The sequence below is a fragment of the Acinonyx jubatus genome, chromosome E3, assembly GCF_027475565.1.
Source record: "Acinonyx jubatus isolate Ajub_Pintada_27869175 chromosome E3, VMU_Ajub_asm_v1.0, whole genome shotgun sequence".
Classification (NCBI taxonomy): domain Eukaryota; kingdom Metazoa; phylum Chordata; class Mammalia; order Carnivora; family Felidae; genus Acinonyx; species Acinonyx jubatus.
The window spans coordinates 39,012,301-39,034,061 of NC_069398.1; the positions used below are offsets into that span (position 1 = coordinate 39,012,301).

General features: G+C 44.6%; 2 protein-coding genes, 1 non-coding gene and 1 pseudogene across 3 annotated transcripts; all 4 read left to right on the forward strand.

The window, feature by feature from the left end:
* The first annotated feature begins 1,963 nt into the window (after positions 1 to 1,963).
* Positions 1,964 to 2,036, forward strand: TRNAR-CCU (transfer RNA arginine (anticodon CCU)). Its single transcript has one exon. It is a non-coding gene; the product is annotated as a tRNA-Arg (tRNA).
* Positions 2,037 to 7,418: 5,382 nt separating this feature from the next.
* LOC113595020 (uncharacterized) lies at positions 7,419 to 7,519 on the forward strand (annotated as a pseudogene).
* Positions 7,520 to 9,098: 1,579 nt separating this feature from the next.
* LOC128313649 (olfactory receptor 1F1) lies at positions 9,099 to 12,636 on the forward strand. Its single transcript, XM_053213375.1, has one exon. The coding sequence runs from the start codon at positions 10,848 to 10,850 to the stop codon at positions 11,787 to 11,789; it is 942 nt and encodes a 313-aa protein (XP_053069350.1). The 5' UTR covers positions 9,099 to 10,847; the 3' UTR covers positions 11,790 to 12,636.
* Positions 12,637 to 12,890: 254 nt separating this feature from the next.
* LOC106978735 (olfactory receptor 1F1-like) lies at positions 12,891 to 19,042 on the forward strand. The gene has a single exon (XM_053213377.1). It carries the CDS (start codon positions 17,546 to 17,548, stop codon positions 18,479 to 18,481), a length of 936 nt encoding a protein of 311 aa, XP_053069352.1. The 5' UTR covers positions 12,891 to 17,545; the 3' UTR covers positions 18,482 to 19,042.
* The last annotated feature ends 2,719 nt before the right edge of the window (positions 19,043 to 21,761 follow it).

Here is a 21,761-nt window from a genome sequence, read left to right on the forward strand (position 1 = left end):
TCAAGTCCAGCAATGCCTGGGTGGCATTCAGAGGCCCGCTGCTGAGCATCCAGGATTTCATACGCCGGCACGACTGCGGGGGCAGAGTGGGGTGCGCACTTGGGGAGGCGCTCGGGCCCTTCTCCCTTCTCCTTTCTTCCCCCGCCTCCTCCCTCCATTTCCTTGTCCCTCCCCTGCCTTGGTCCCAGAGCCCACCAGGGGACCGAGTGCAGTCACGACTAGGGTCCTGTGCTACTCTCTGAACGTCAGGCTGTGAGGTCCAGGCGATTGGAGACCCAGGTGGGGTTTGACTTTGACCCCTAAGGAGTTCCAATCCCTGAGAGCTGCTTTCCACCACGGGTGAAGGGTCCTGCTTTCTGGGCAACTGTGGGCAAATCTCAGGCCAAATCCCTTTCTTCCAGAGCCCTTGCAAGCCCCCGCAGCTGTCCATCGAATCAGATTTCCTGGGGGAGTCATCCCTGTCCCAAAGGTTTTTTTGTTGGTTTGTTTTTAACCTTTATTGTTTCTAAAAAATTGTTAGTAGTTTTGAGGAAATTGCTACAAAGAAAACCACCAGGAGAGACTTACAGTTTCCAGTAACACAAATGGGCGGGATTTGGGGGGGGACCAACCCACTGGCTAAAAGCAACGGGAAATGCTGGATATTCAAAACAAACACACATAAAAGTGATGAAGAGCTTTCGAGACAGTTAAAAAAAAAAATTCCTGGCCACATTTACACGGATGTGGAAAACCACCGGGCTGCGTGGATCCCCAAACCTGCGGGACGCACCCAGAGCATTTGCCAATCTCCGCAAACAGGGGAGGCGAAGGCAGAGAGCAGAACTTGCTCCTGAGTTCCGCCTTGAACCTGTGGCCCCGAGAGAGGAGGATGCATGGATGACCCCTGTCCCGCCCCCACGGGCCGCCAGCTGCGGCTGGACAGCGCGTTTCAGGGGGCCTCCGCCTTCTCCTGCTAAAATGCAGATGATTTTAAATAAAAGGCGAGCGAGTGCGGAGACCTCTCTCACCGGAAGGGCGAGGTCCCCCTCTCCCCCGAATTTTGTTGCACAAATGATAAAGGATACATTTGGAGGTGTGGCGAAGGAGGCTCTGAGGTCCCGGAGATCTTAGGGCGATGGGGAGAGAGAATCATGAGCGGCTCCAGATTCTGCTGATTTTTTTTTTTTTTTTAAATCATTGGCTACATTACAAGCCTCAGTGAATAACTGGGGGGAGTGTTGCGAGGAAAATTGCAGGGTGTGTGTGCAGGATACCCGGACCTTCGGCTCCAGGCAGCCCTAAGCGGAGGGGTTTGGTCTGGCGCTCGGTGCCAGTTCTCGCGGGCGAAGCCTGGAAAGGTGAGGCCCAGGGTAGAATCTTCCGGGATGTCGCCATCCCCTGGATGTCAGCCAAGCCCAGAGTTGTGGCGCCCAGCGCGGGACCGCGGCGCAGGAGGCTCTGACTTCGGCCCGCGGGGGAGCCTCGGAGAGCCCGGAGGGTCGCCTCCTCCCTGCACGCTGTAACGGCCCCGCACCGTCTACCTCCCAGCCGTGCGCTCTGCGGGGTCATTGGTCACGCTGGGCCCGGAGAGGACCGAACACTTGTCAACGACACAGCCCGGTGGCCAGGCCCAACGCTCCACCGTCTGACCCAGCCGGAGCCCCCTACTGCACTCTGAATCCATTCATCCGAAGGAGAATCCAGTGCGTTTCTGAGCGTGGGACCCCTTCTGGAGCAAACAGAAGAGCCAGACTCCGCGAGGCCTGTGGAGCAGCTGCAGGAACGCAGGCAGAGGAGGGCGCTGCGGATGGCGACTGCGCCCCCTTGCGCGGGAGCTCCGCGGAGAGGGGGCGCTTGTTTCCAGGAGGGCGGCTCTTCCTGGAGGCTGGAATACACACTACGGACTCGGCCTGGTTTTGAGTAAAAACCCAAAGCAATCTCTGGATCACTTTCTAGCCACTAAGCAAGCATCTTGGCGGTTGCCCCAGTGGCCTAATGGATAAGGCACTGGCCTCCTAAGCCAGGGATTGTGGGTTCGAGTCCCACCTGGGGTAGTGGGGTGGGTCTAACCTTTACATGTTAGAGGGCCGTTTTAGGTTCTAGGAACCGTACCCCGAACGAGGTGAGGATCGGGGAATCAACTCATGCTCCCAATGTTCAAACTTGCAGGGGCCTGAAAGATTCCAGTAGGAGAGATGTGATCCTATTTCCCTAAAAGGGCAACTCCCAACCCTCAGCCCTTTTTGCACGACTGCCCAAGAAAGAAACGGTGAACACGCAGAAACACACAGGGGAGGGGAGAGAAAAGAGACTCTAGCAAAATGCAGAGTATGGAACTCAACAGGTACACAGCAAATGTGAACAACAGACGTTGCACCTGTGATATAAATGTCAGAATTGAATGGGCGCTTGGCGAGAATTAGGCCAGCAATGACATTGTCTTGATCTGGGTTAAGATTATGGGTGACTTTCTGCGTGGGGTTCTGTTGTTTCAATATAATTACTTCTGTGACTCTTTATAGTTCCTCCAGGGCCTCAGTGTTAGAATCTCAGTGTGAGCCCCGTGTCCCCGGAAATACCACGCCAGGCTTTTGAGCTTGCTAAGGTGCCCCATCCGGAATTGAATCTCAGACTAGCCACCTCTAGTGCTTCCCCCCCCCCCCCCATTTTCCTTTTCCTCTTTTTTTTTTTTTTATTTTTATTTATTTATTTTTCAACGTTTTTTATTCATTTTGGGACAGAGAGAGACAAAGCATGAACGGGGGAGGGGCAGAGAGAGAGGGAGACACAGAATCGGAAACAGGCTCCAGGCTCCGAGCCATCAGCCCAGAGCCTGACGCGGGGCCAGAGCCTGACGCGGGGCCAGAGCCTGACGCGGGGCCAGAGCCTGACGCGGGGCCAGAGCCTGATGCGGGGCTCGAACTCCCGGACCGCGAGATCGTGACCCGGCTGAAGTCAGACGCTTAACCGACTGCGCCACCCAGGCGCCCCTCCTCTCTCTCTCTTTTTTTTTTTTTTAAATTTTATCTTAGAGGGAGAGAGAGTGTGCCAGTGGGGCAGAGAGAGAGAGAGAGAGAGAGAGAGAGAGAGAGAGAGAGAGAGAGAATCTTAAGCAGGCTCCATGCTCAGCGTGGTGCCCTACAAGGGGCTCAATCCCACGATCCTGGGATCAATGACCCCAGCGGAAATCCGGAGTTGGGAACTCAAAGACTGAGCCACCCAGGCACCACCCCTTTATCCCCCTTTAAATAATGAAAGTGAGCAGGGCTAGTATCCTAACGGGGGAGAGAGAATCAATGGCCCCTGAGAAGATGACTAGTGTGTTTTGTGTTCAGGTTAAATGTGGGTGTGCTCTTTTAAGCTGCAGACCTGGAGCCTGGTGAGGAAGAAAACAAAAATGAAAAGCAGCAACTTCCTCTGATCTGGAATCCGACTCCCTTTTTTCTTCTGTCTTAAAAATTAATTTTGGGGGCTCCTGGGTGGCTCAGTCAGTTAAGCTAACAACTCTTGACCTCAGCTCAGGTCTCGATCTCAGGGTCATGAGTTCAAGCCTTGCATTGGGCTCCACACCAGGTGTGGAGCCTACTTAAACAACAACAACAACAACAACAACAAAAACATTTTGCTAATTGCTGTATTACCAGTAGGGGCTTATAGTAGGTGCTCAATAAACACTTGAGTGAATGAAGACTCTCTTAGGCGAGTGGCTTTGGGTATGTTCGGGCACCTTTGGGACCTACAGCTTATGGAAGACACAAGCTCTCAGCGTGGGGATGTATTCCTGCTGGGTGGGTTTTGTTGTTGAGCCCCTGCCTCAGGATCCTGGGCCTTGGAGTCCCTGAGCCACCTGCTGACCAGGAGACCTGGGTCGAATCCTGCTGGGCCGTGTGCACGTCCACGTCCCTAGGCTTGCACACTAGGCAGCAGAGGAGGGCGAGAAAGCCGACTTGCCTGAAATACATGCCCAGTAGATGTCCTCGAATGAAACTTCTTAAGTTGGCAAGACTCAGATCTTTTGATGTGCCTAGTCCTATATCATTTAAATTAGATGTATTATACTCTCAACCTTAGCATTTTTGACACCGTGAGCCAGATCATTCTCCATTGTGGGGGCTCTCCTGTGCAGTGTGGAATGTTTAACAGCATTGTTGCACTTTATTTTCTAGATGCCGGTAGCACCCCGATAGTTATGACGACTAAAAATACCCCCATATGTCCAGTGTCTTATGGTTGTGAGCCACTTGTCTAGAGAATCAAGCCCATAAACGTTGGTGCAAACAGTTCTCATTTGAGATCAGACAGGAGAGCTAGTTTGGCACAGGGCCAGGTACAGGGCTGGCCGGAGATCAGCCTGCTGTGGCCAACCTAGAAGGCAGCTTGGTGGGGTCAGGAAATGGGCTATGTACAGGGAGCTAAACAAATAAGTTAATATATTGAGGTTAATGGGAACCAGATTTCTCAGTGATGGAAATGGGAGAAGAGAAGGCTTCCATTAATCCTATGGTGTTGTATTGGAATTGGAGGTATTAGTGATTTTATGTGATAGCTTGGTAAAGGTTGCATCACTGGGAAAGATGGTCGTGGTAGTGAGTTTGTAAAAACAATTTTTTAAGTTTATTTTGAGAGCGAGAGAGAGCACGCGCACAAGTGGACGAGGGGCAGAAAGAGAGAGAGGATCCCAAGCAGGCTCCACGCTGTCAGAGCAGAGTCTGACATGGGGCTGGACCTCATGAACTGTGAGATCATGACCTGAGCTGAAATCAAGAGTCAGAGGCTCAAGTGACTGAGCCACCCAAATGCCTCTATGACATATTGCTTTTAACATTCCTTCATAATCATTGTATCAATCACTTATTTCACTGGGAATTAAAGAATGAAGGTTTCTTAGTTCTATCATTTTTCTGTATTTCTTTTTTTAGTTTTATGTGAATGTAAAATTAGACAACATAAGATAGATCATTATTTTTTTTACATGGAATGTTTCATTTCATTTCATTTCATTTTTTTTTTTTTTTACATCCAAGTTAGTTAGCATATAGTGCAACAGTGATTTCAGGAGTAGATTCCTTAGTGCCCCTGACCCATTTAGCCCATCCCCCCTCCACAACCCCTCCAGTAACCCTCTGTTTGTTCTCCATATTTATGAGTCTCTTCTGTTTTGTCCTCCTCCCTGTTTTTTATATTATTTTTGCTTCTCTTCCCTTGTGTTCATCTGTATCTTAAAGTCCTCATGTGAGTGAAGTCATATGATATTTGTCTTTCTCTGACTAATTTGACTTAGCATACTACCCTCCATTTCCATCCACGTAGTTGCAAATGGCAAGGTTTCATTCTTTTTGATTGCCGAGTAATACTCCATTGTATATATATAACCCATCTTCTTTATCCATTCATCCATCGATGGGCATTGGGCTCTTTCCATACTTGGGCTGTTGTTAATAGTGCTGCTGTAAACATTGGGGTACATGTGTCCCTTTGAAACAGCACACCTGTATCCCTTGGATAAATACCTAGTAGTGCAATTTCTGGGTTGAAGGTTAGTTCTATTTTTAAGTTTTTGAGGAACCTCCATACTGTTCTCGGAGTGGCTGCTCCAGTTTGCATTCCCACCAAAAGCGCAAAAGAGATCCTCTCTCTCCACATCCTCACCAACATCTGTTGTTGCCTGAATTGTTATTGTGAACCATTCTGACAGGTGTGAGGTGGTATCTCATTGTGGTTTTGATTTGTATTTCCCTGATGATGAGCGATGTTGAGCATTTTTTCATGTGTCGGTTGGCCAACTGTATGTCTTCTTTGGAGAAGTGTCTATTCATGTCTTTTGCCCATTTCTTCACTGGATTGTTTGTTTTTTGGGTGTTGAGTTTGAGAAGTTCTTTATAGATTTTTGGATACTAACCCTTTATCTGATATGTCGTTTGCAAATATCTTCTCCCATTCTGTTGGTTGCCTTTGAGTTTTTCTGATTGTTTCCTTTGCTGTGCAGAAGCTTTTTATCTTGATGAGGTCCCAGTAGTTCATTTTTGCTTTTGTTTCCCTTGCCTCCGGAGACGTGTTGAGTAAGAAGTTGCTGCGGCCAAGATCAAACAGGTTTTGCTTGCTTTCTCCTTCAGTATTTTGATGGCTTCCTGTCTTACATTTAGGTCTTTCATCCATGTTGAGTTTATTTTTGTGTCTGGTGTAAGAAAGTGGTCCAGGTTCATTCTTCTGCATGTCGCTGTCCAGTTTTCCCAGCATCACTTGCTGCAAAGACTGTCTTTATTCCGTTGGATACTCTTTCCTGCTTTGTCAAAGACTAGTTGGCCACATGTTTGTGGGTTCATTTTTTTATATTTCTTAATTGGCATTATTCTGTAAAGAAGAGCTTTCCCCCCAAAATGAACCCAAGATGAACTTCAGATCATTTTTAAAAGACAGAGTACATGCTAAATTCTTTCCCTTTACTTATTGACTTTCACCTCCAGTTATAGCAAATCACCTTATATTTTTCTCTTTTTTATACTATTATTACTGATTCCTAGATTTTAATATTTTAAAGTGTTGTAATTACTTACAGTTATTATTTATTTATTTGATGCCCAAATTGTTTCAAATTTGGCCAGTGGGGGGGAGTCTTTTCAATATCACATCTTTATTCCTTTTTAAAGATCTCTATTTATTCACATATCTTTACTTTGAAAAATTTCAAGCCTAAAGAAAAATAAAAATGTATGGATATAGTGGTTCATTTGAAAGTCATTTGCAGTTTAGAAATGTTCTCATTGAACTTTGAGTATTTGCTTATTTACTTACATACATATAATGTCCTAAACTCACCTTATCTTATTCCTGCCCAGACTTGCAATCAGCCCTTTCTCTATGGAATCCTAATTCTTTTTAATGGGAAATGGTGTTTAGAAGCCAAGATCTAGGTGCTAGGAGTGCTCACTGATACTGGGTTATCATTAATTGCAGATTTTTTGTTTGTTTGTTTAGTTCACCTTTTAGAACAGCTTACTAATTTATCCTTTTGTCTTAAGTGTTCCTTCTCCATTCCTTTGTACAACTCAGCTGTTGGAGCAAAGAGTGGATCTTAGTAACTAGATTTTTTGTTCAAGGACATTCCTTCCCATTCCCATTCTTTGTATCTGTTTGGGAAACTCCTCCCTGCCTACATTTAGTCATGATGATAATGTACATCACTGGATTCCCACATGGAATGCATTGGGCTTAAGACCCAAGACTACCAAAACATCCTACTCTCCCATCCAGAATGATTGGTTCGGATTTGGGCATATGATCCAAGAAGAAATTATCATGGTCTCACTTGAAGTTATAAATAAACACTGGTAGGGGCACCTGACTGGCTCAGTCGATTAAGCAGGCAACTCTTGATCTTGGGTCCTTGAGTTTGAGTCCTATGTTGGGGGTAGAGTTTAATAAACAAAATCACATGCTTGCTTTGGCAGCACATATACTAAAGTTGGAATGATACAGAGATCCACCCTTGCCCTTGCGCAAGGGTGACACGCAAATTCGTGACGCTTCCATATTTAAAAAAATTGCGAAGCCTCATTCCAAACCTCTGAACCACTCCACGGTGCCTACACCGAAAAGGGGATAAATCTTTAAAAATAATTTTAGGGGTGCTTGGGCGGCCCAGTCAGTTGAGCACCGACTTTGACTCAGGTCATGATCTTGTGACTTCAAGACCCGTATCAGGCTTGCTGCTGTCAATACGGAGCCTGCTTTGGATCCTCTGTCCCCTCTCTCTCTGCTCCCATGCTCTCTCTCAAAAATAAATAAAACATTAAAAAATAATTAAAAATTTTTTGACATGCATTTATTATTGAGAGACAGACACAGAGCATGAATAGGTGAGGAGCAGAGACAGGGGGAGACACAGAATCCGAAGTAGGCTCCAGGCTCTGAGCTGTCAGCACAGAGCCCGATGCGGGGCTTGAACTCACAAACTGCGAGATCATGACCTGAGCCGAAGTTGGTCGCCCAACCAACTGAGCCACCCAGGCGCCCCAAAAAATAATTTTAAAAGGGGGCACCTGGGTGCCTCAGTTGGTTAAGTGTCTGACTCTTGATTTTGGCTCAGATCGTGATCTCATGGCTCATGGGTTTGAGCCCCACACGAGGCTCTGGTGCTGGTGGTGCAGAGCCTGCTTGGGATTCTCTCTCTCCCTCTCTCTGAAAAATAAATAAGTAAACTTAAAAATTTTTTTAAAGAATTAAAAAAAAAAAAAAAACATGGGTAGAGAGAAGTTCTTTGTGCCCAGCGATTGCTAGTTTAGGAGGATGTGAGTTTGGAGGTACTGGTGGCCATCTTGTCTGCCACATGGAGAGACACAGTCTGTAGAACGAAGTCAGACAGAAACTAACAGAATAGAGAGATAAGAAATACATGTCCTGATGTCGTTATTTGGGTCCCTGAATCTAGCCCTGCCTGAAACTTGCAAGAAATTTGGACTTTGCAATTACATCAGCCAATAGATTCCACTTCTTAAACTGGTAGGAGTTGGTTTTCTGTCGCTTGCAAACAGTGTCTTTAGTAATCCAGTGACTACTTTCCCCTCCTCCACAGATTTTTGATAATTCACATGGTGAGGTGTTTTTAGGCCAATTTTTGGAGATAGAATGTACAGAACTTGATATCTGATAACATGTATCTTATGGAGACATGCGGATTCCTATGGCCCTGAAGTTCTTACCTTGAGTTACTGGGAACAGGTGAATGATATTTACTGAGACATCATAATCAGCATGAAGAATACATTCTTTATAAATAACCTAAGTGTAAGATCAGTTAGAGTAACACTGGTCTCCAGAAGACTTTTTTTAGTGATTCAACTGGCACTTCTGATTGAGGTGGATGGTTTTTAACAGTAACTCTTTAATATTATCAACTTAGGAAAGTAAATTTTACAGTGCATAAGACCAAGAGCTTTATGGGCGCCTTAAAGCCAGATCTTGCCTTCAGTGCTATGTAGTGATACTTACTGGACTCAGAAATTCTATGTTCCTCATTGGCACCCATGTGATACTAATTTATAAATAGACTCAAAAATGGTTCATAGTCTACCTCAAATTAAATACATAATAAAAATATAGAATATAGGATAAAAAACTTGTCAGCTGACCCTGTATAAAAATGACGACTGCTATATGAAGAGAAACACAAGACACTGTTTACAAATGATATTTATCCAGAACGCAGATGATTGAGCAGAGGATGATAGATGTAAATATCACTTAACATCTTTAGCTTCTACGTAGTGGACATGGTTCGAGCCCAGTGCATCGATGAGGTTAAGGGTCATGAGATGTTTAACTCAAATTACTTCATTTACACAACTGTACAAGGTGAATATTATTTTGTGATTCTGTGAAGGTTGATAGATTTCTCAAGATTACACAACCGGTAATGGCAGATCTGGGAATTAAGGGCACAGCTGTGTGAATACAAAGTTTATTCTCTTAATATGTAGCATCATATATATTTCCTAACAAGGACACTACCCCAGTGGGAGTGGAGTATAAAATATAGGACCGTAAGTTTTCTCTAGTAGGAAAGTTCTTGCTGATGATTTCCCCCACGATTGTTGCCAAGCCCTAAAGCAGTAATTACATAACTCCGACAATAGGTCTTTATTACCAGTGTTGGACCTAAAAGAGCCCGAGGAGGAAAAGGGACAATTACTTGCTCCTTTTCTCTAATGAGCCTCTTAGGGAATATGGCCCTAGTGGCCATGGTGGCTCTCGTAAAGAGCTGGCCCTCTGATTCTCTCAAACATCCTTCCTGCACCAAGGGTTGAGTCTCTGTGCTTTAGCCCTTGTTCATGCAGACTTAGCCTGAAAACCCCAGTGACAAGTCCATTCCCCTCAAACCAATAATCTCTGGCCAGGTCTGGAAAAGTGAAGCAAACCTGGGACTCCTGGTGACTGTCATAACTGCCCTTCTTTCCGGGTAAGAGTCAGATCAGTGGGGCTTTACCAATCACTGATTGTTAAGGTGGAAGCCTTTCCGGGGGCACGCCTCGCTACATCTTTCTTTTAAGTGGAGCCAAGGAAACAGTTCTGAGATAATCAATCATCCCTTGCGGTCATATATGACCATCTATGCCTTGTCTGTTTATGAGACCTGAACTGTAAGGAAAAACAATTGGCCAAGTGTCTGCCCATATGTCTGGATTATTTCCATTTCCATTTTACAAGTTAGACTAGAGGGAGCTCAGTGGATATAACCAAGAAGGACTGGCTCAGAGCTCCATAAATTGCTCAGAAAATGTGAGCCCAGGAAGAAGCAGCAGCAATGTTACCATTCTGAGTGATTACTGACAACACCTACAGAGGAAACATCTTCACAATGTGTAGCATGTCCGGATTAGAGATGATGCAACTGAAAAATGTTCTCTAAGGCAACACCACTAATGACAACAAAGACATCAATATTCTCTATTAAGGCATATGCTTACTATATTTCAGTCTCTGTGGTAACCACAGAGCGTGTGTTCTCCAGTACTATGAATATTGATGTCTCTATTAATATTTTTATATCTTTAGTGATTTATGACACTATTTAAAGATACGTGATCATGGTAGAAAACTCAAACATACAAAGAATTTCTGGACAAAACCATTGTCCCAATCTCTCAATGTCCTTCCAGAGGCATGGCCCTCATTTTGATATTGAAAGAATGCACGCACAAAAAGGCCATCAGTGGCCAAAACACACAGGGAGAAGGGTTCTCATGTCTCACCTGTGTCACTCAGTTTTTCTCCTAGGAGTCTTCTTAGTTGCACAACCTTGACCATCATTTTCAAGGCTTTTGAATTTTTCCTGCATTGTCTGCCTCTGGGCACCAGCTTCTAGCCCCATGAGAGGAGCAAACCAGTCGAGTGTCTCCGAGTTCCTCCTCCTCGGGCTCTCCAGGCAGCCCCAGCAGCAGCAGGCCCTCTTTGCGCTCTTCCTGAGCATGTACCTGGCCACGGTCCTGGGAAACCTGCTCATCCTCCTGGCCATCAGCGTGGACCCCCGCCTGCACATCCCCATGTACTTCCTCCTCAGCCACCTGTCCTGTGTGGACATCTGCTTCTCCACGACCACCGTCCCCAAGATGCTGGCCAACCACATCCTTGGGACTCAGGCCATCTCCTTCTCTGGGTGTCTCACACAGATGTATTTTGTGTTCATGTTCGTGGACATGGACAATTTCCTCCTGGCTGTGATGGCCTATGACCGCTTTGTTGCCATATGTCACCCCTTACACTACTCGACAAAGATGACCCACCAGCTCTGTGCCCTGCTGGTTGCTGGGTCATGGGTCATTGCCAACCTGAATGTCCTACTGCATACCCTGCTGATGGCTCGACTCTCGTTCTGTGCAGACAATGCCATCCCCCACTTCTTCTGTGATGTGACTCCCCTCCTGAAACTGTCCTGCTCTGACACCCACCTCAATGAGGTGATGATTCTGACTGAGGGTTCTCTGATCATGATCTCTCCATTTATTTGCATCCTGGCTTCGTATGTCCATATTACCTGCGCTGTCCTGAGAGTCCCGTCCACGAAGGGAAGATGGAAAGCCTTCTCCACCTGTGGCTCGCACCTGGCCGTGGTTTCCCTCTTCTATGGCACCATCATTGCTGTGTATTTCAACCCTTTGTCCTCACACTCTTCTGAGAAGGACACAGCAGCTACTGTGATGTATACCGTGGTGACCCCCATGCTGAACCCCTTCATCTACAGCCTGAGGAACAGGGACTTGAAAAGGGCTCTTGGAAAAGTGGTTGGAAGAAAGACATTTTCTGTCCGATGACAGAATCAAAGCTGAATCTTATTTTCATGAAAACTTTTTTTTTTTAATCAACTGACTATCAGAGAGCAGATGTTTTGTCAAAGGGAGTCTGGAAACAAACTTATTCATGTCTGTGCTAGGGGAATGTAGATGACAATTGTTACTTACTTACTTACCTGTGGCCTGAATTCACCTGTACTCCTGCTGCATCTACCAGTAATGAGATTTCTTTTTTAATGACTAACTTTTGAATTATTTTACACCTAAGTCAAGTGTTTCCTTTTTAAATGGTCTGTCTGGAAGGATACAGGTGATACATATTTTTGAACATTAGAATTACCTGGAAGCTTTTATAGTCCACTGATGTCCAGGCTCCAACACTGACCAAATAGATCAGAATCTCTGGGGGTGGGGCCACAACACTGAGATTTAAAAAGCCTCAGATGATTCTAATGTGCAGTCAGAGTGGAGAATCTTTGGTCCTTGTTGTATTCCTTACATGTCCTCTGTCTTGGTCAGTCATAAAAATTGGGTCACAGGAATGATAACAAATTAGTTTTGAGGGATGCCTGGCTGGCTCATTCAGAAGAGCCCACAACTCTTGATCTCAGGTCCTGAGTTCAAGCCCCATGTGGGTGTAGAGATTACTCAAAAAAAAAAAAAAAAAGATTTGAGACTCAGACAAAAGAATAGAGTAAAATATGAGGACTAAAGTGGGTAATAAAATTTCGGGTGAGGCTCAGAGGCCCAGGTGGGCATGTGGCCCAGAGTTTCAAGAGGGAAAGCAGCACAGAATGGGGAAACATTTCGATGGTGAGCATCCTGGTTGGCTTTCATACCATGGAGCGTGGGGTCAGTAGGGCAGTCTTTGTTTTTTATTTTTTACTTATTTATTTATTAAAAAAATTTTTTTTCAACGTTTATTTATTTTTGGGACAGAGAGAGACAGAGCATGAACGGGCGAGGGGCAGAGAGAGAGGGAGACACAGAATCGGAAACAGGCTCCAGGCTCCGAGCCATCAGCCCAGAGCCCGATGCGGGGCTCGAACTCCCGGACCGCGAGATCGTGACCTGGCTGAAGTCAGACACTCAACCGACTGCGCCACCCAGGCGCCCCAGTAGGGCAGTCTTTGATTCCAGGGGAGCAAATCAACACTTCCTGTTCCCTCTGCCTGGACCAATTCCCCCTACTTTCTTCTCTGTGGCATGAAGGAACACATACCCCCTATCAACACCCTCCTGCACTTTCAAGAAGCAAGTCAAATGTCACCTTGTCATCCATGATGGCTCCTGATTCTCTCTTCTGATTATTGAGCTCTCTCTTTTTTCCTTTGGCTTATTCTTCCATTCCAACAAGTGCTTTCCACAGATTATGAACTCTTCCATACCCCAATTCACATAGTACTTGCCTTGTACCCCAGTGCCTGGCACTGCTCCCAGACCAAAGCCTAGCTGAAAGGAAAAAAATAAAAGGGTGAATGCATACTGCCTTAGCTTTTAATTTGGACATTATTTCTTGAGTAGGAGTTTTAAAAATTGCTTCATTTTAAACCAATGTTAGGTAATACCTAACATACCTGTGTAGGTAATACCTGCACAATATGGAGCACCAGAAATCATAAAGAATAAAGCAAAAATAACCTGCAGTCTTGCTGCTCCAAGATGGCTGCTGTTATACACCTGTGGATATAATTTTAGAAAAGTTGGCTGAAATCTTTCCATATAATTTTGTGTTCCAATTTTGCACTTCCTTCTTACCATGTCAGTAGAAGTCTTAGAAATGTGATTTTAATGGCCACATAATATTTGATCCATTCACGAATGCATTCCCTGACTCTGAACAATTTCAAGTGTTTCGGGACTATAAGAAATGCTGCCACATACTTCCTGGTGCATAATTCCCTGTTTGTGTCCCTTAATCCCACATGTAGCCTCCCTGACCAATTTCTTCAGCTTGCAATAGAAATTAAGGTCATCACTTCTTTATGTCTTCATTATTTCTGCCCCACCTCACCTGTCACTTATTATCAGGGGTATCCAGTCATTCCTTCTTGGTGTCAAAGCACCCAGAAGCTCATTCAGAGGGATCAGCCAGTCCTCCTTTCCCCACCCAGGTGAAGAGAGAGAACCGGAAGTTGGACCCGTCCATTGGCATGATTGTGTGAATGACTAGCAAACAGTGCAGCTCCTGAATCTCAGTCTTCTGTGATCTGCTGTAGACCTTTTTGCTGCAGCATTGATGATTGTGGCTCACAACCCTTTGGGGGCAACTCTTGCACCTTCCTATGGCCTCAGGTTGCAGCTATCCGAGCACAAATTTACTTTATTCTCCACTGAAGTCTGACTCTGGGCCATGGTGACTACACCCACAGGGGCTTCCCGCTCCACTGTGTCAACCAAGAACACTAGCTCATCTTTACCCTTCTACCTTTGACACCCTCTCTGAATCCTTGGGGGGTCTGTCTTTTTATATGACATGGACTTCAATCTGGTTTGTTTCTAAGATATAGCTATATCTGTAAGATAGAATTCAAATACGTGTATATGAAGATGATAATATTCTCATACCTAGTGTTTTTATTGATTGATCTGTAAGGCTTTATAATGAACATTTCAACTATCTTTCTATCTATTAATAACTTCTACTTTTCGTATTTGATGTAAAGTTTTGGAGGCCATAGAGGTTCATGAAGGTTGTACCTTTATTATGGATTGTATCTTTTTGTAACAGAAAGATCTTTTTGTTCTCTTTAATCCTTTTAATATTAATCAAATACTCCTTAAGGTTAATATGAAATCCCTATCTCTACTTTTTCTTGGACTGTGTTGGCTTGTTCTCTTGGACTTTCTGAAATAGTTGACTTGGATGAAGGATTCTTTCCCTGCTTGTCAGGTTGTTCTTTTTATTTATTTTTTCTTCTAGTACACGAGAAAAAAATGGAATACAATACTTCACCTGAAATTACTCAACTACGAAAGCCTCCATCTCCTATTCACTGTTAAAAAACAAATAAAACTTTATGAGTATAAAATTAATACATGTTTGATGGGAGGCAATATTCCATGGGTCTCTTGTTTTTCTGTACATTTTGTGAGCAGTGACAGTGAGTGCTTCTCTTCTATATAATCTCTTCAAGAATGTTTCTATAGTGAATGGCCTTGGAAGATGAAAATGGTGCCTTTCCAGAGCAAAGGGAGGGTTTTTCACTGTCCACTCTAATAAATATAATGTTTTCTTCTGGGGAAACATCAGGAAGGCTTATTGCCAATTACAAAGGTTTGATTTTTTAAGGTTGGGGGTCCTCTCCTCTAAATCGCCCACTATGTAAACAGGTGCTGCCTGGCCTTATTCATGTCATTCCGTGGGAACTGGGGCTTAGGGAACTGGTATAAATGCTGATACGCTGGGTCCTATTATTCATGTGAGTAATGAAGTCCTTTGTCTCGGACCCAAGAGTTTTGTGTCTTCTGCCACTCTCCGTGAAATTTGCAGACTAGCTTGTTAGCTTGTAAGCAGGGTAAAGTCTCAGACCCTTTATAGTTCTTGACACTGCTTATTGAAAAAAGTTTTTGGAAAATGCAGATGATCAAGAAGAAAGAAAAAGTATCAGAAAAACCTGAATTCTGAATATTTTTGTTTCCCACTTCTTCATTTATCATTTTAATTATGATGATGCTCTGACAACAATAAGGAGGGCTGAGCCATGTTGGCTGACCAGAGCACATATGCTCAACCACAAGGCTGTATTGCATATTATATACTTTGAAAATGTCACTTAGGGGTGCCTGGGTGGCTCAGTTAGTTAAGCAGCCAAATCTTGATTTCAGCTCAGGTCATATAGAGTACGAGTTGATTATCCACTCATTCACTGATGGAATCAATATTCGTTTTCTGCTAAAATTAACCACTATTGCTGTTTCTTGTTTGCAAGCAAGAACCCAGAGTGAAACATGCTGGAATGTAACCAATCGTCAGGAAAACACTCGATCCCAGAATTGGAACACCATGAAGATTTTCTCCAATGAATATCTTCTTTCTCTATGTTTATTTCTTCAACCCTTCTCTGCTTCTCAGTCCATCAGATGGCAGTGGGCAGGCAGAAGATGGTTGGATCTATACATTCCAGCCAAGCCACATAATGAGATGGATTGGCTCTCCTTCAATCCTAGTTCCAAATACCCTGGTCCAATCAGCTATGGTGAAGGAAAGGGGCTATGGAACAAAAATGGCGTCTGGGGCCCCACAGTTATTACTATTTGGATTAGGGGCTTCTGTTCAGGAAAAAGGTAAAACAATGTAAGTTGGATTGAAATCCCAAAGGTATCTGCCCCTGAGGCCTGGAGTTTGCAAATGACAGCATGCTGAGTTCTCCTGGAGACAACATCCCTTAGAATCAGGCTATCCTTTATCCATGATGCCATGATGGATTATGCTCAGCTCTGGAATGTGCTCTCAACATTCCCATCTGCAAAATGGAGAAGATCAGGCATCACTCATCTTCTCTGAAGATAAGTAGGCCTAAGAAAACCAGAGTTATATGGAAACGAAAGAATAGCCCAGGGTCTTCAAAGAGGAAGTAAGAAGGACAGGGATTTAATAACTGAATTTTCACACATATATGTGCACAGGCCCAGATCACTCAGGTCCAGGAGAATTTTGTCTGGGACTTGTCTCCATCAAGCTGGCTTCATTTCTAGTATCTTCCATGTTCTGTCTCAAGGGTTACCAATAAAACCTGAGATAGTATTCTTTGTCATTACTGTTTCGTCCAAAGGGCCAAAAGTTGGCAAGACAATCATTCTTTTCTCCTCTCTAATGAGGCTCTCAGGGAATCTGGTCCCAGTGGATGTGAAGCTCCTGTAAATGCTTGCTCTGTGATTGCCCCAAACATCTTTCCCAAACAGAGGACTAAGACCATGAACCCCCTGCTCTTCAGTCACTCAGTACCTACCTCTGTTTGCAAGACAGTCCAATCCCTACAATGAAGAGAGGTGTCGACCAGTTATGCAGAGGTGAATAACACATGGCAGCAATAGCCCCAAACTCCCTCAGGTAAGATGACAGCAATAGAGACATTGGTTTCTATCAAGATAGAAATTTTTCTTTTTTTTTTTTAGAAACTTCCTCTGCTCTATCTTCCAAATAGAGGAAGTTAATGCCAGGAGTGGCATCATATGTTACTTAGGAAGAACCCAGTAATAATCAGTTTTTTTCTCTCATCTCTTTATGAACTATATAGGAGTTGAGTGGGTCAGGGGGAGAACTAGGAAATGTAAGCAGAGACACATAGAGTCAGGTGTGTGGATATCTGTCTCTTTTTAAGTGTTAATGTTTCTGTTTCTTTTTATGTTTATTTATTTTTGAGAGAGAGAGAGAAAGAGAGACAGAGAGAATGCCCAAGACAGGGACAGACAGAGAGGGAGACACAGAATCCACAGCAGGCTCCAGGTTCTGAGCTCTCAGCACAGAGTCTAAGTCAGGACTCAAACTCAGGAGCTGTGAGATCATGACCTGACCCAGAGTGGGACGCTTAACTGACTGAGCCACCCAGGCACCCCTACTGTGTGTTTCTCAATACAAAGTAAGGATTAGTGAATCCAGTAGGAAAAACATCAGAACTCTGTTCGGAAGTTGGGAGTATGGTTTGGACGGACACATCCTCTTAGCGATTCTATGAACTGATTTGCAAATGTGATCGTGCCTGGAGTCTGATTTGTTAACGATCCCTGTATAGGTATCTGATTTCACTGCTGTCTATTTATCTGAGTCCAGCCCCATGAGAGGAGCAAACCAGTCGAGTGTCTCCGAGTTCCTCCTCCTCGGGCTCTCCAGGCAGCCCCAGCAGCAGCAGGCCCTCTTTGCGCTCTTCCTGAGCATGTACCTGGCCACGGTCCTGGGAAACCTGCTCATCCTCCTGGCCATCTGCATGGACCCCCGCCTGCACATCCCCATGTACTTCCTCCTCAGCCACCTGTCCTGTGTGGACATCTGCTTCTCCACGACCACCGTCCCCAAGATGCTGGCCAACCACATCCTTGGGACTCAGGCCATCTCCTTCTCTGGGTGTCTCACACAGATGTATTTTCTCTTTGAGCTTGCCGACATGGACAATTTCCTCCTGGCTGTGATGGCCTATGACCGCTTTGTTGCCATATGTCACCCCTTACACTACTCGACAAAGATGACCCACCAGCTCTGTGCCCTGCTGGTTGCTGGGTCATGGGTCATTGCCAACCTGAATGCTCTACTGCATACCCTGCTGATGGCTCGACTCTCGTTCTGTGCAGACAATGCCATCCCCCACTTCTTCTGTGATGTGACTCCCCTCCTGAAACTGTCCTGCTCTGACACCCACCTCAATGAGGTGATGATTCTGACTGAGGGTTCTCTGATCATGATCTCTCCATTTATTTGCATCCTGGCTTCGTATGTCCATATTACCTGCGCTGTCCTGAGAGTCTCGTCCACGAAGGGAAGATGGAAAGCCTTCTCCACCTGTGGCTCGCACCTGGCCGTGGTTTCCCTCTTCTATGGCACCATCATTGCTGTGTATTTCAACCCTTTGTCCTCACACTCTTCTGAGAAGGACACAGCAGCTACTGTGATGTATACCGTGGTGACCCCCATGCTGAACCCCTTCATCTACAGCCTGAGGAACAGGGACTTGAAGGGGGCCCTACGAAAAATGGTGGACAGGAAGACATGCTCTTAGTGATGACAGTAGAATGGACCTATCATTCCCAGCATTTTAATCTTTGCCAATTCACTGAATGTAGTAATCAAAGCGTTTGCAAGGAACTTAGAATACTCTCAGTACACAGTTATGAATGAACTCAGACTTAAGGACAACCCTGTTCCTTTAAATAGGTAATTTTATTTGTTTCTAATTATTGTATTTCATATTGCTTTGCCTAAGGACAAGTTTTTCCTTTCTGGGTGATCATGCTAAAAAGTTGCATGTAATAATTTTTCCCCACTTCCTTTTTTGGAAATGCTCTCAGAATAAGGCAGTGTTTTTTCAATCTTGGATACATGATAGTATCACTTGGGGAGCTTTGATAGCGTACATACACATGTTGGACCCAACTTTGACCAATTAAATCTTATTTTCTGGAGTGGGATCCAGGCATTGGTATTTTTTCCCCTTTTAATGTCTGCAGGAGGTTCTAGTGTAATTTTCTGAGTTGACCATCATGCTGCTTTGGAGTTACTGTATGATTGCTCATTATCAAGAGTGAACCTTGGCGTGTCTCAGTCGGTTCAGCATCCAACTTCAGCTGGGGTCATGATCTCCACAGTTCATGGGTTGGAGCCCCATTGTTGGGTTCTCTGCTGACGGCTCAGAGCCTTAAGTCTGCCTGGGATTCTGTATGCCCCTGTCTGCCCCTCCCCCTGCTTGTGCTTCCTCTCTCTCTCTGTCTCAAAAATAGAAATAAACATTTAAAAAAAAGAGTGAGCCTAGAAACCCCAAAAGGAAATCTGATGTCTCCTGAGGGTAATAACAATAGAGGTGAAAACCACTCACTGAGGTTCTGTCTGGGCTCAAGTGTTCCTGTGCTGAGACAGTCCATCCTTTGGCTCAAGGTACATTTCTTAGCGTCACATAGAATCCAAAGAACACTTCATAATTTTTAGTGCTCTCACTAGTCCGTTTAGTCTGCTCTAACAAAAATACCATACACTGGGGTAGCTTAAATGACAAACTTTTATTTCTCAAAGATCGAGGTGTCAGCAGATTTCGTGTCTGATGAAAGCCGGCTTCCTGGTTTTTCTTTCCGTGTCCTCATGTGGTGGAAGGGGTGAGGGAGCTTTCTGGGGTCTGTTTTATGAAGGCACTCATCCCTTCATGAAGGCTCTGCAGCTCATGACCTAGTCAACTCCCAAAGGTCCCACCTCCCAATACTACACATTGGGGGGTTAGGTTTCAACATATTAATTTGGCGGGGGGGTGGGGTGGTGGAGGGCAGAAACAATCTGTGTCAGTGTCTCATCATCCAATTTGATTGCCTTGCCTTATGGGAGTATATTTAGCATAAGATGTTCCTTTGATTTTGGAGAAACAGATTAACATTTGCTATGTCATCTGTTCAGGGCGCCTAGTCCTTCTATCCGAGGGCCAAACCTTCCCTGAACCTTCAAGATCCAAGTCGCTATTTCCCCTAGGAAGCCTTTGATGATTCCTCTAGGCTCAGATTCTCATTCTCTCTCCTGAGTTCCCACAGGAAACTCCTCTTTGACTTATTATGTACGTGATTCTGTGTCGTCTGTTTATTGCTGCTTCCTCTCCTTCCTCTTTGCCCTTAGGGCCCTCTAAAAATTGTGGATGTTCAGGGATCACATACAGAAACTATTCACCTTGGACACCATAAAAATCTTGGCTCCTGACACATATTACACAAGCAAAGCTTTAACATTGAATAGGTCAACAAAAAACATGTGCCTTCTGAGAACCCAACCTGAGACATCTTTTAATAATTGTAGCAGAATGACAACAAAGGAAAAGAACACATCTACCATGTTGTGTAACAAAAGGTTAAGCACTAGGGTCTAGTCCATTTGCCACATTAGTAACCATTTATTGAAACATTTAGTATTTTTTAATTTGAAGATATAATTTTATAAAATACAGTGTTGCTATTGAGTCATTTTGCTTGATTTTTCTGTGCATGTGGCCTTGTTTAGCATTTGTTTCTTTTTAAAACTCACTACTCCATTAGCTCCTTAAAAGGCTTGTTTTTGACTGTGTCTTTTTGCCCCCTTTGCTTTGCCACCTCCTCCTTTTCTACCATCTCATAAGCATGTGTTTTCCTCTTGGGTTTTATACTTGGATTTCTTTTCACTCTATACTCTGTCCCTGGGAAATTACATCTACTTTGTGTCTAACCACCTCTATGTTCTGGCGACTTCCGAATCCATATTGGTCTGACCTCCCCTTGACCTGTGTATCCAGTGTCCAACCTGGATGTCTTCACATCCCACATTTCCTAAGTGGAACCCGTCAAGTTTCCACTGCCACCATGGGGCACCACATGTGGTTTCCACACCATGATCCATCCCACCAAGCACAGACACATTTCTCTCCTGCCTGCACTGCCTATCTCACTGAATGGTTCCCAATTAATGTTGCGATCCTCCTATGCTTTCCATAATCCCACAGGTCCAATCAGTCACTAAGTCCTCTGCATTCTACCTCCCTATCATTTCTCAATGTTATTCCCTACCATAGTGTCCCACAGTCGGCAAAAGAGATGTTCAGGTCCTAACTCCCAGTACCTATGAATATGACCGTATTTGGAAGTAGGGTATTGACAGATGTAATCAAGTTAAGATTTGGTCAGACAGAATTGGCGTAGGCCATGCGGCAATGACTTGGTGTCTTCCTAAGAAGAGAGAAATTTGGACATAGCCACCCACAGAGAGAACACATGTGAAGACACTTAGACACAAAGACCCTCGGGGGTGGGAAAAGTCTTCACCCTTTGCCATGTGAAGACTGGCAATCATTGGAGTGGTACATCTACAAGCATCACTAAGGATTGTTGACACTAGGCAATCCTAAGTGATGGGACACTAAGGGTTGATGGCAGCCACTGAAGCTTGAAAAGGTGCATGGAACACGTTCTCTCTCAGAGTCTCCAGAACGAACCAGCCTTGCCAACACTTTAATTTTGGACATCTAGCCCCCAGAACTGTGAGAGAATAAATTTCTGTACTAATTTATGGTACTCTGCTGTGGCAGGCCTAGAAAACCAATACACCACAATTGAACTGCTTGCCTTATCCTTCCTATAGGACCTGTACAACCTTCTACTGCAGATGTCTGCATTCTTCTGGGGTCTTCCACCATGAATATATATGGTCCCTGAATTAAGAAATTGTTCATTACTCACATTTATACACAGTGTTAGGTCCTGAGTCTGGTACATATAAAGTGCATGTTTCATGAATAATGAGTAGCAAAAGTCAGTACCCTCAGGGAATTACTTTGTGTT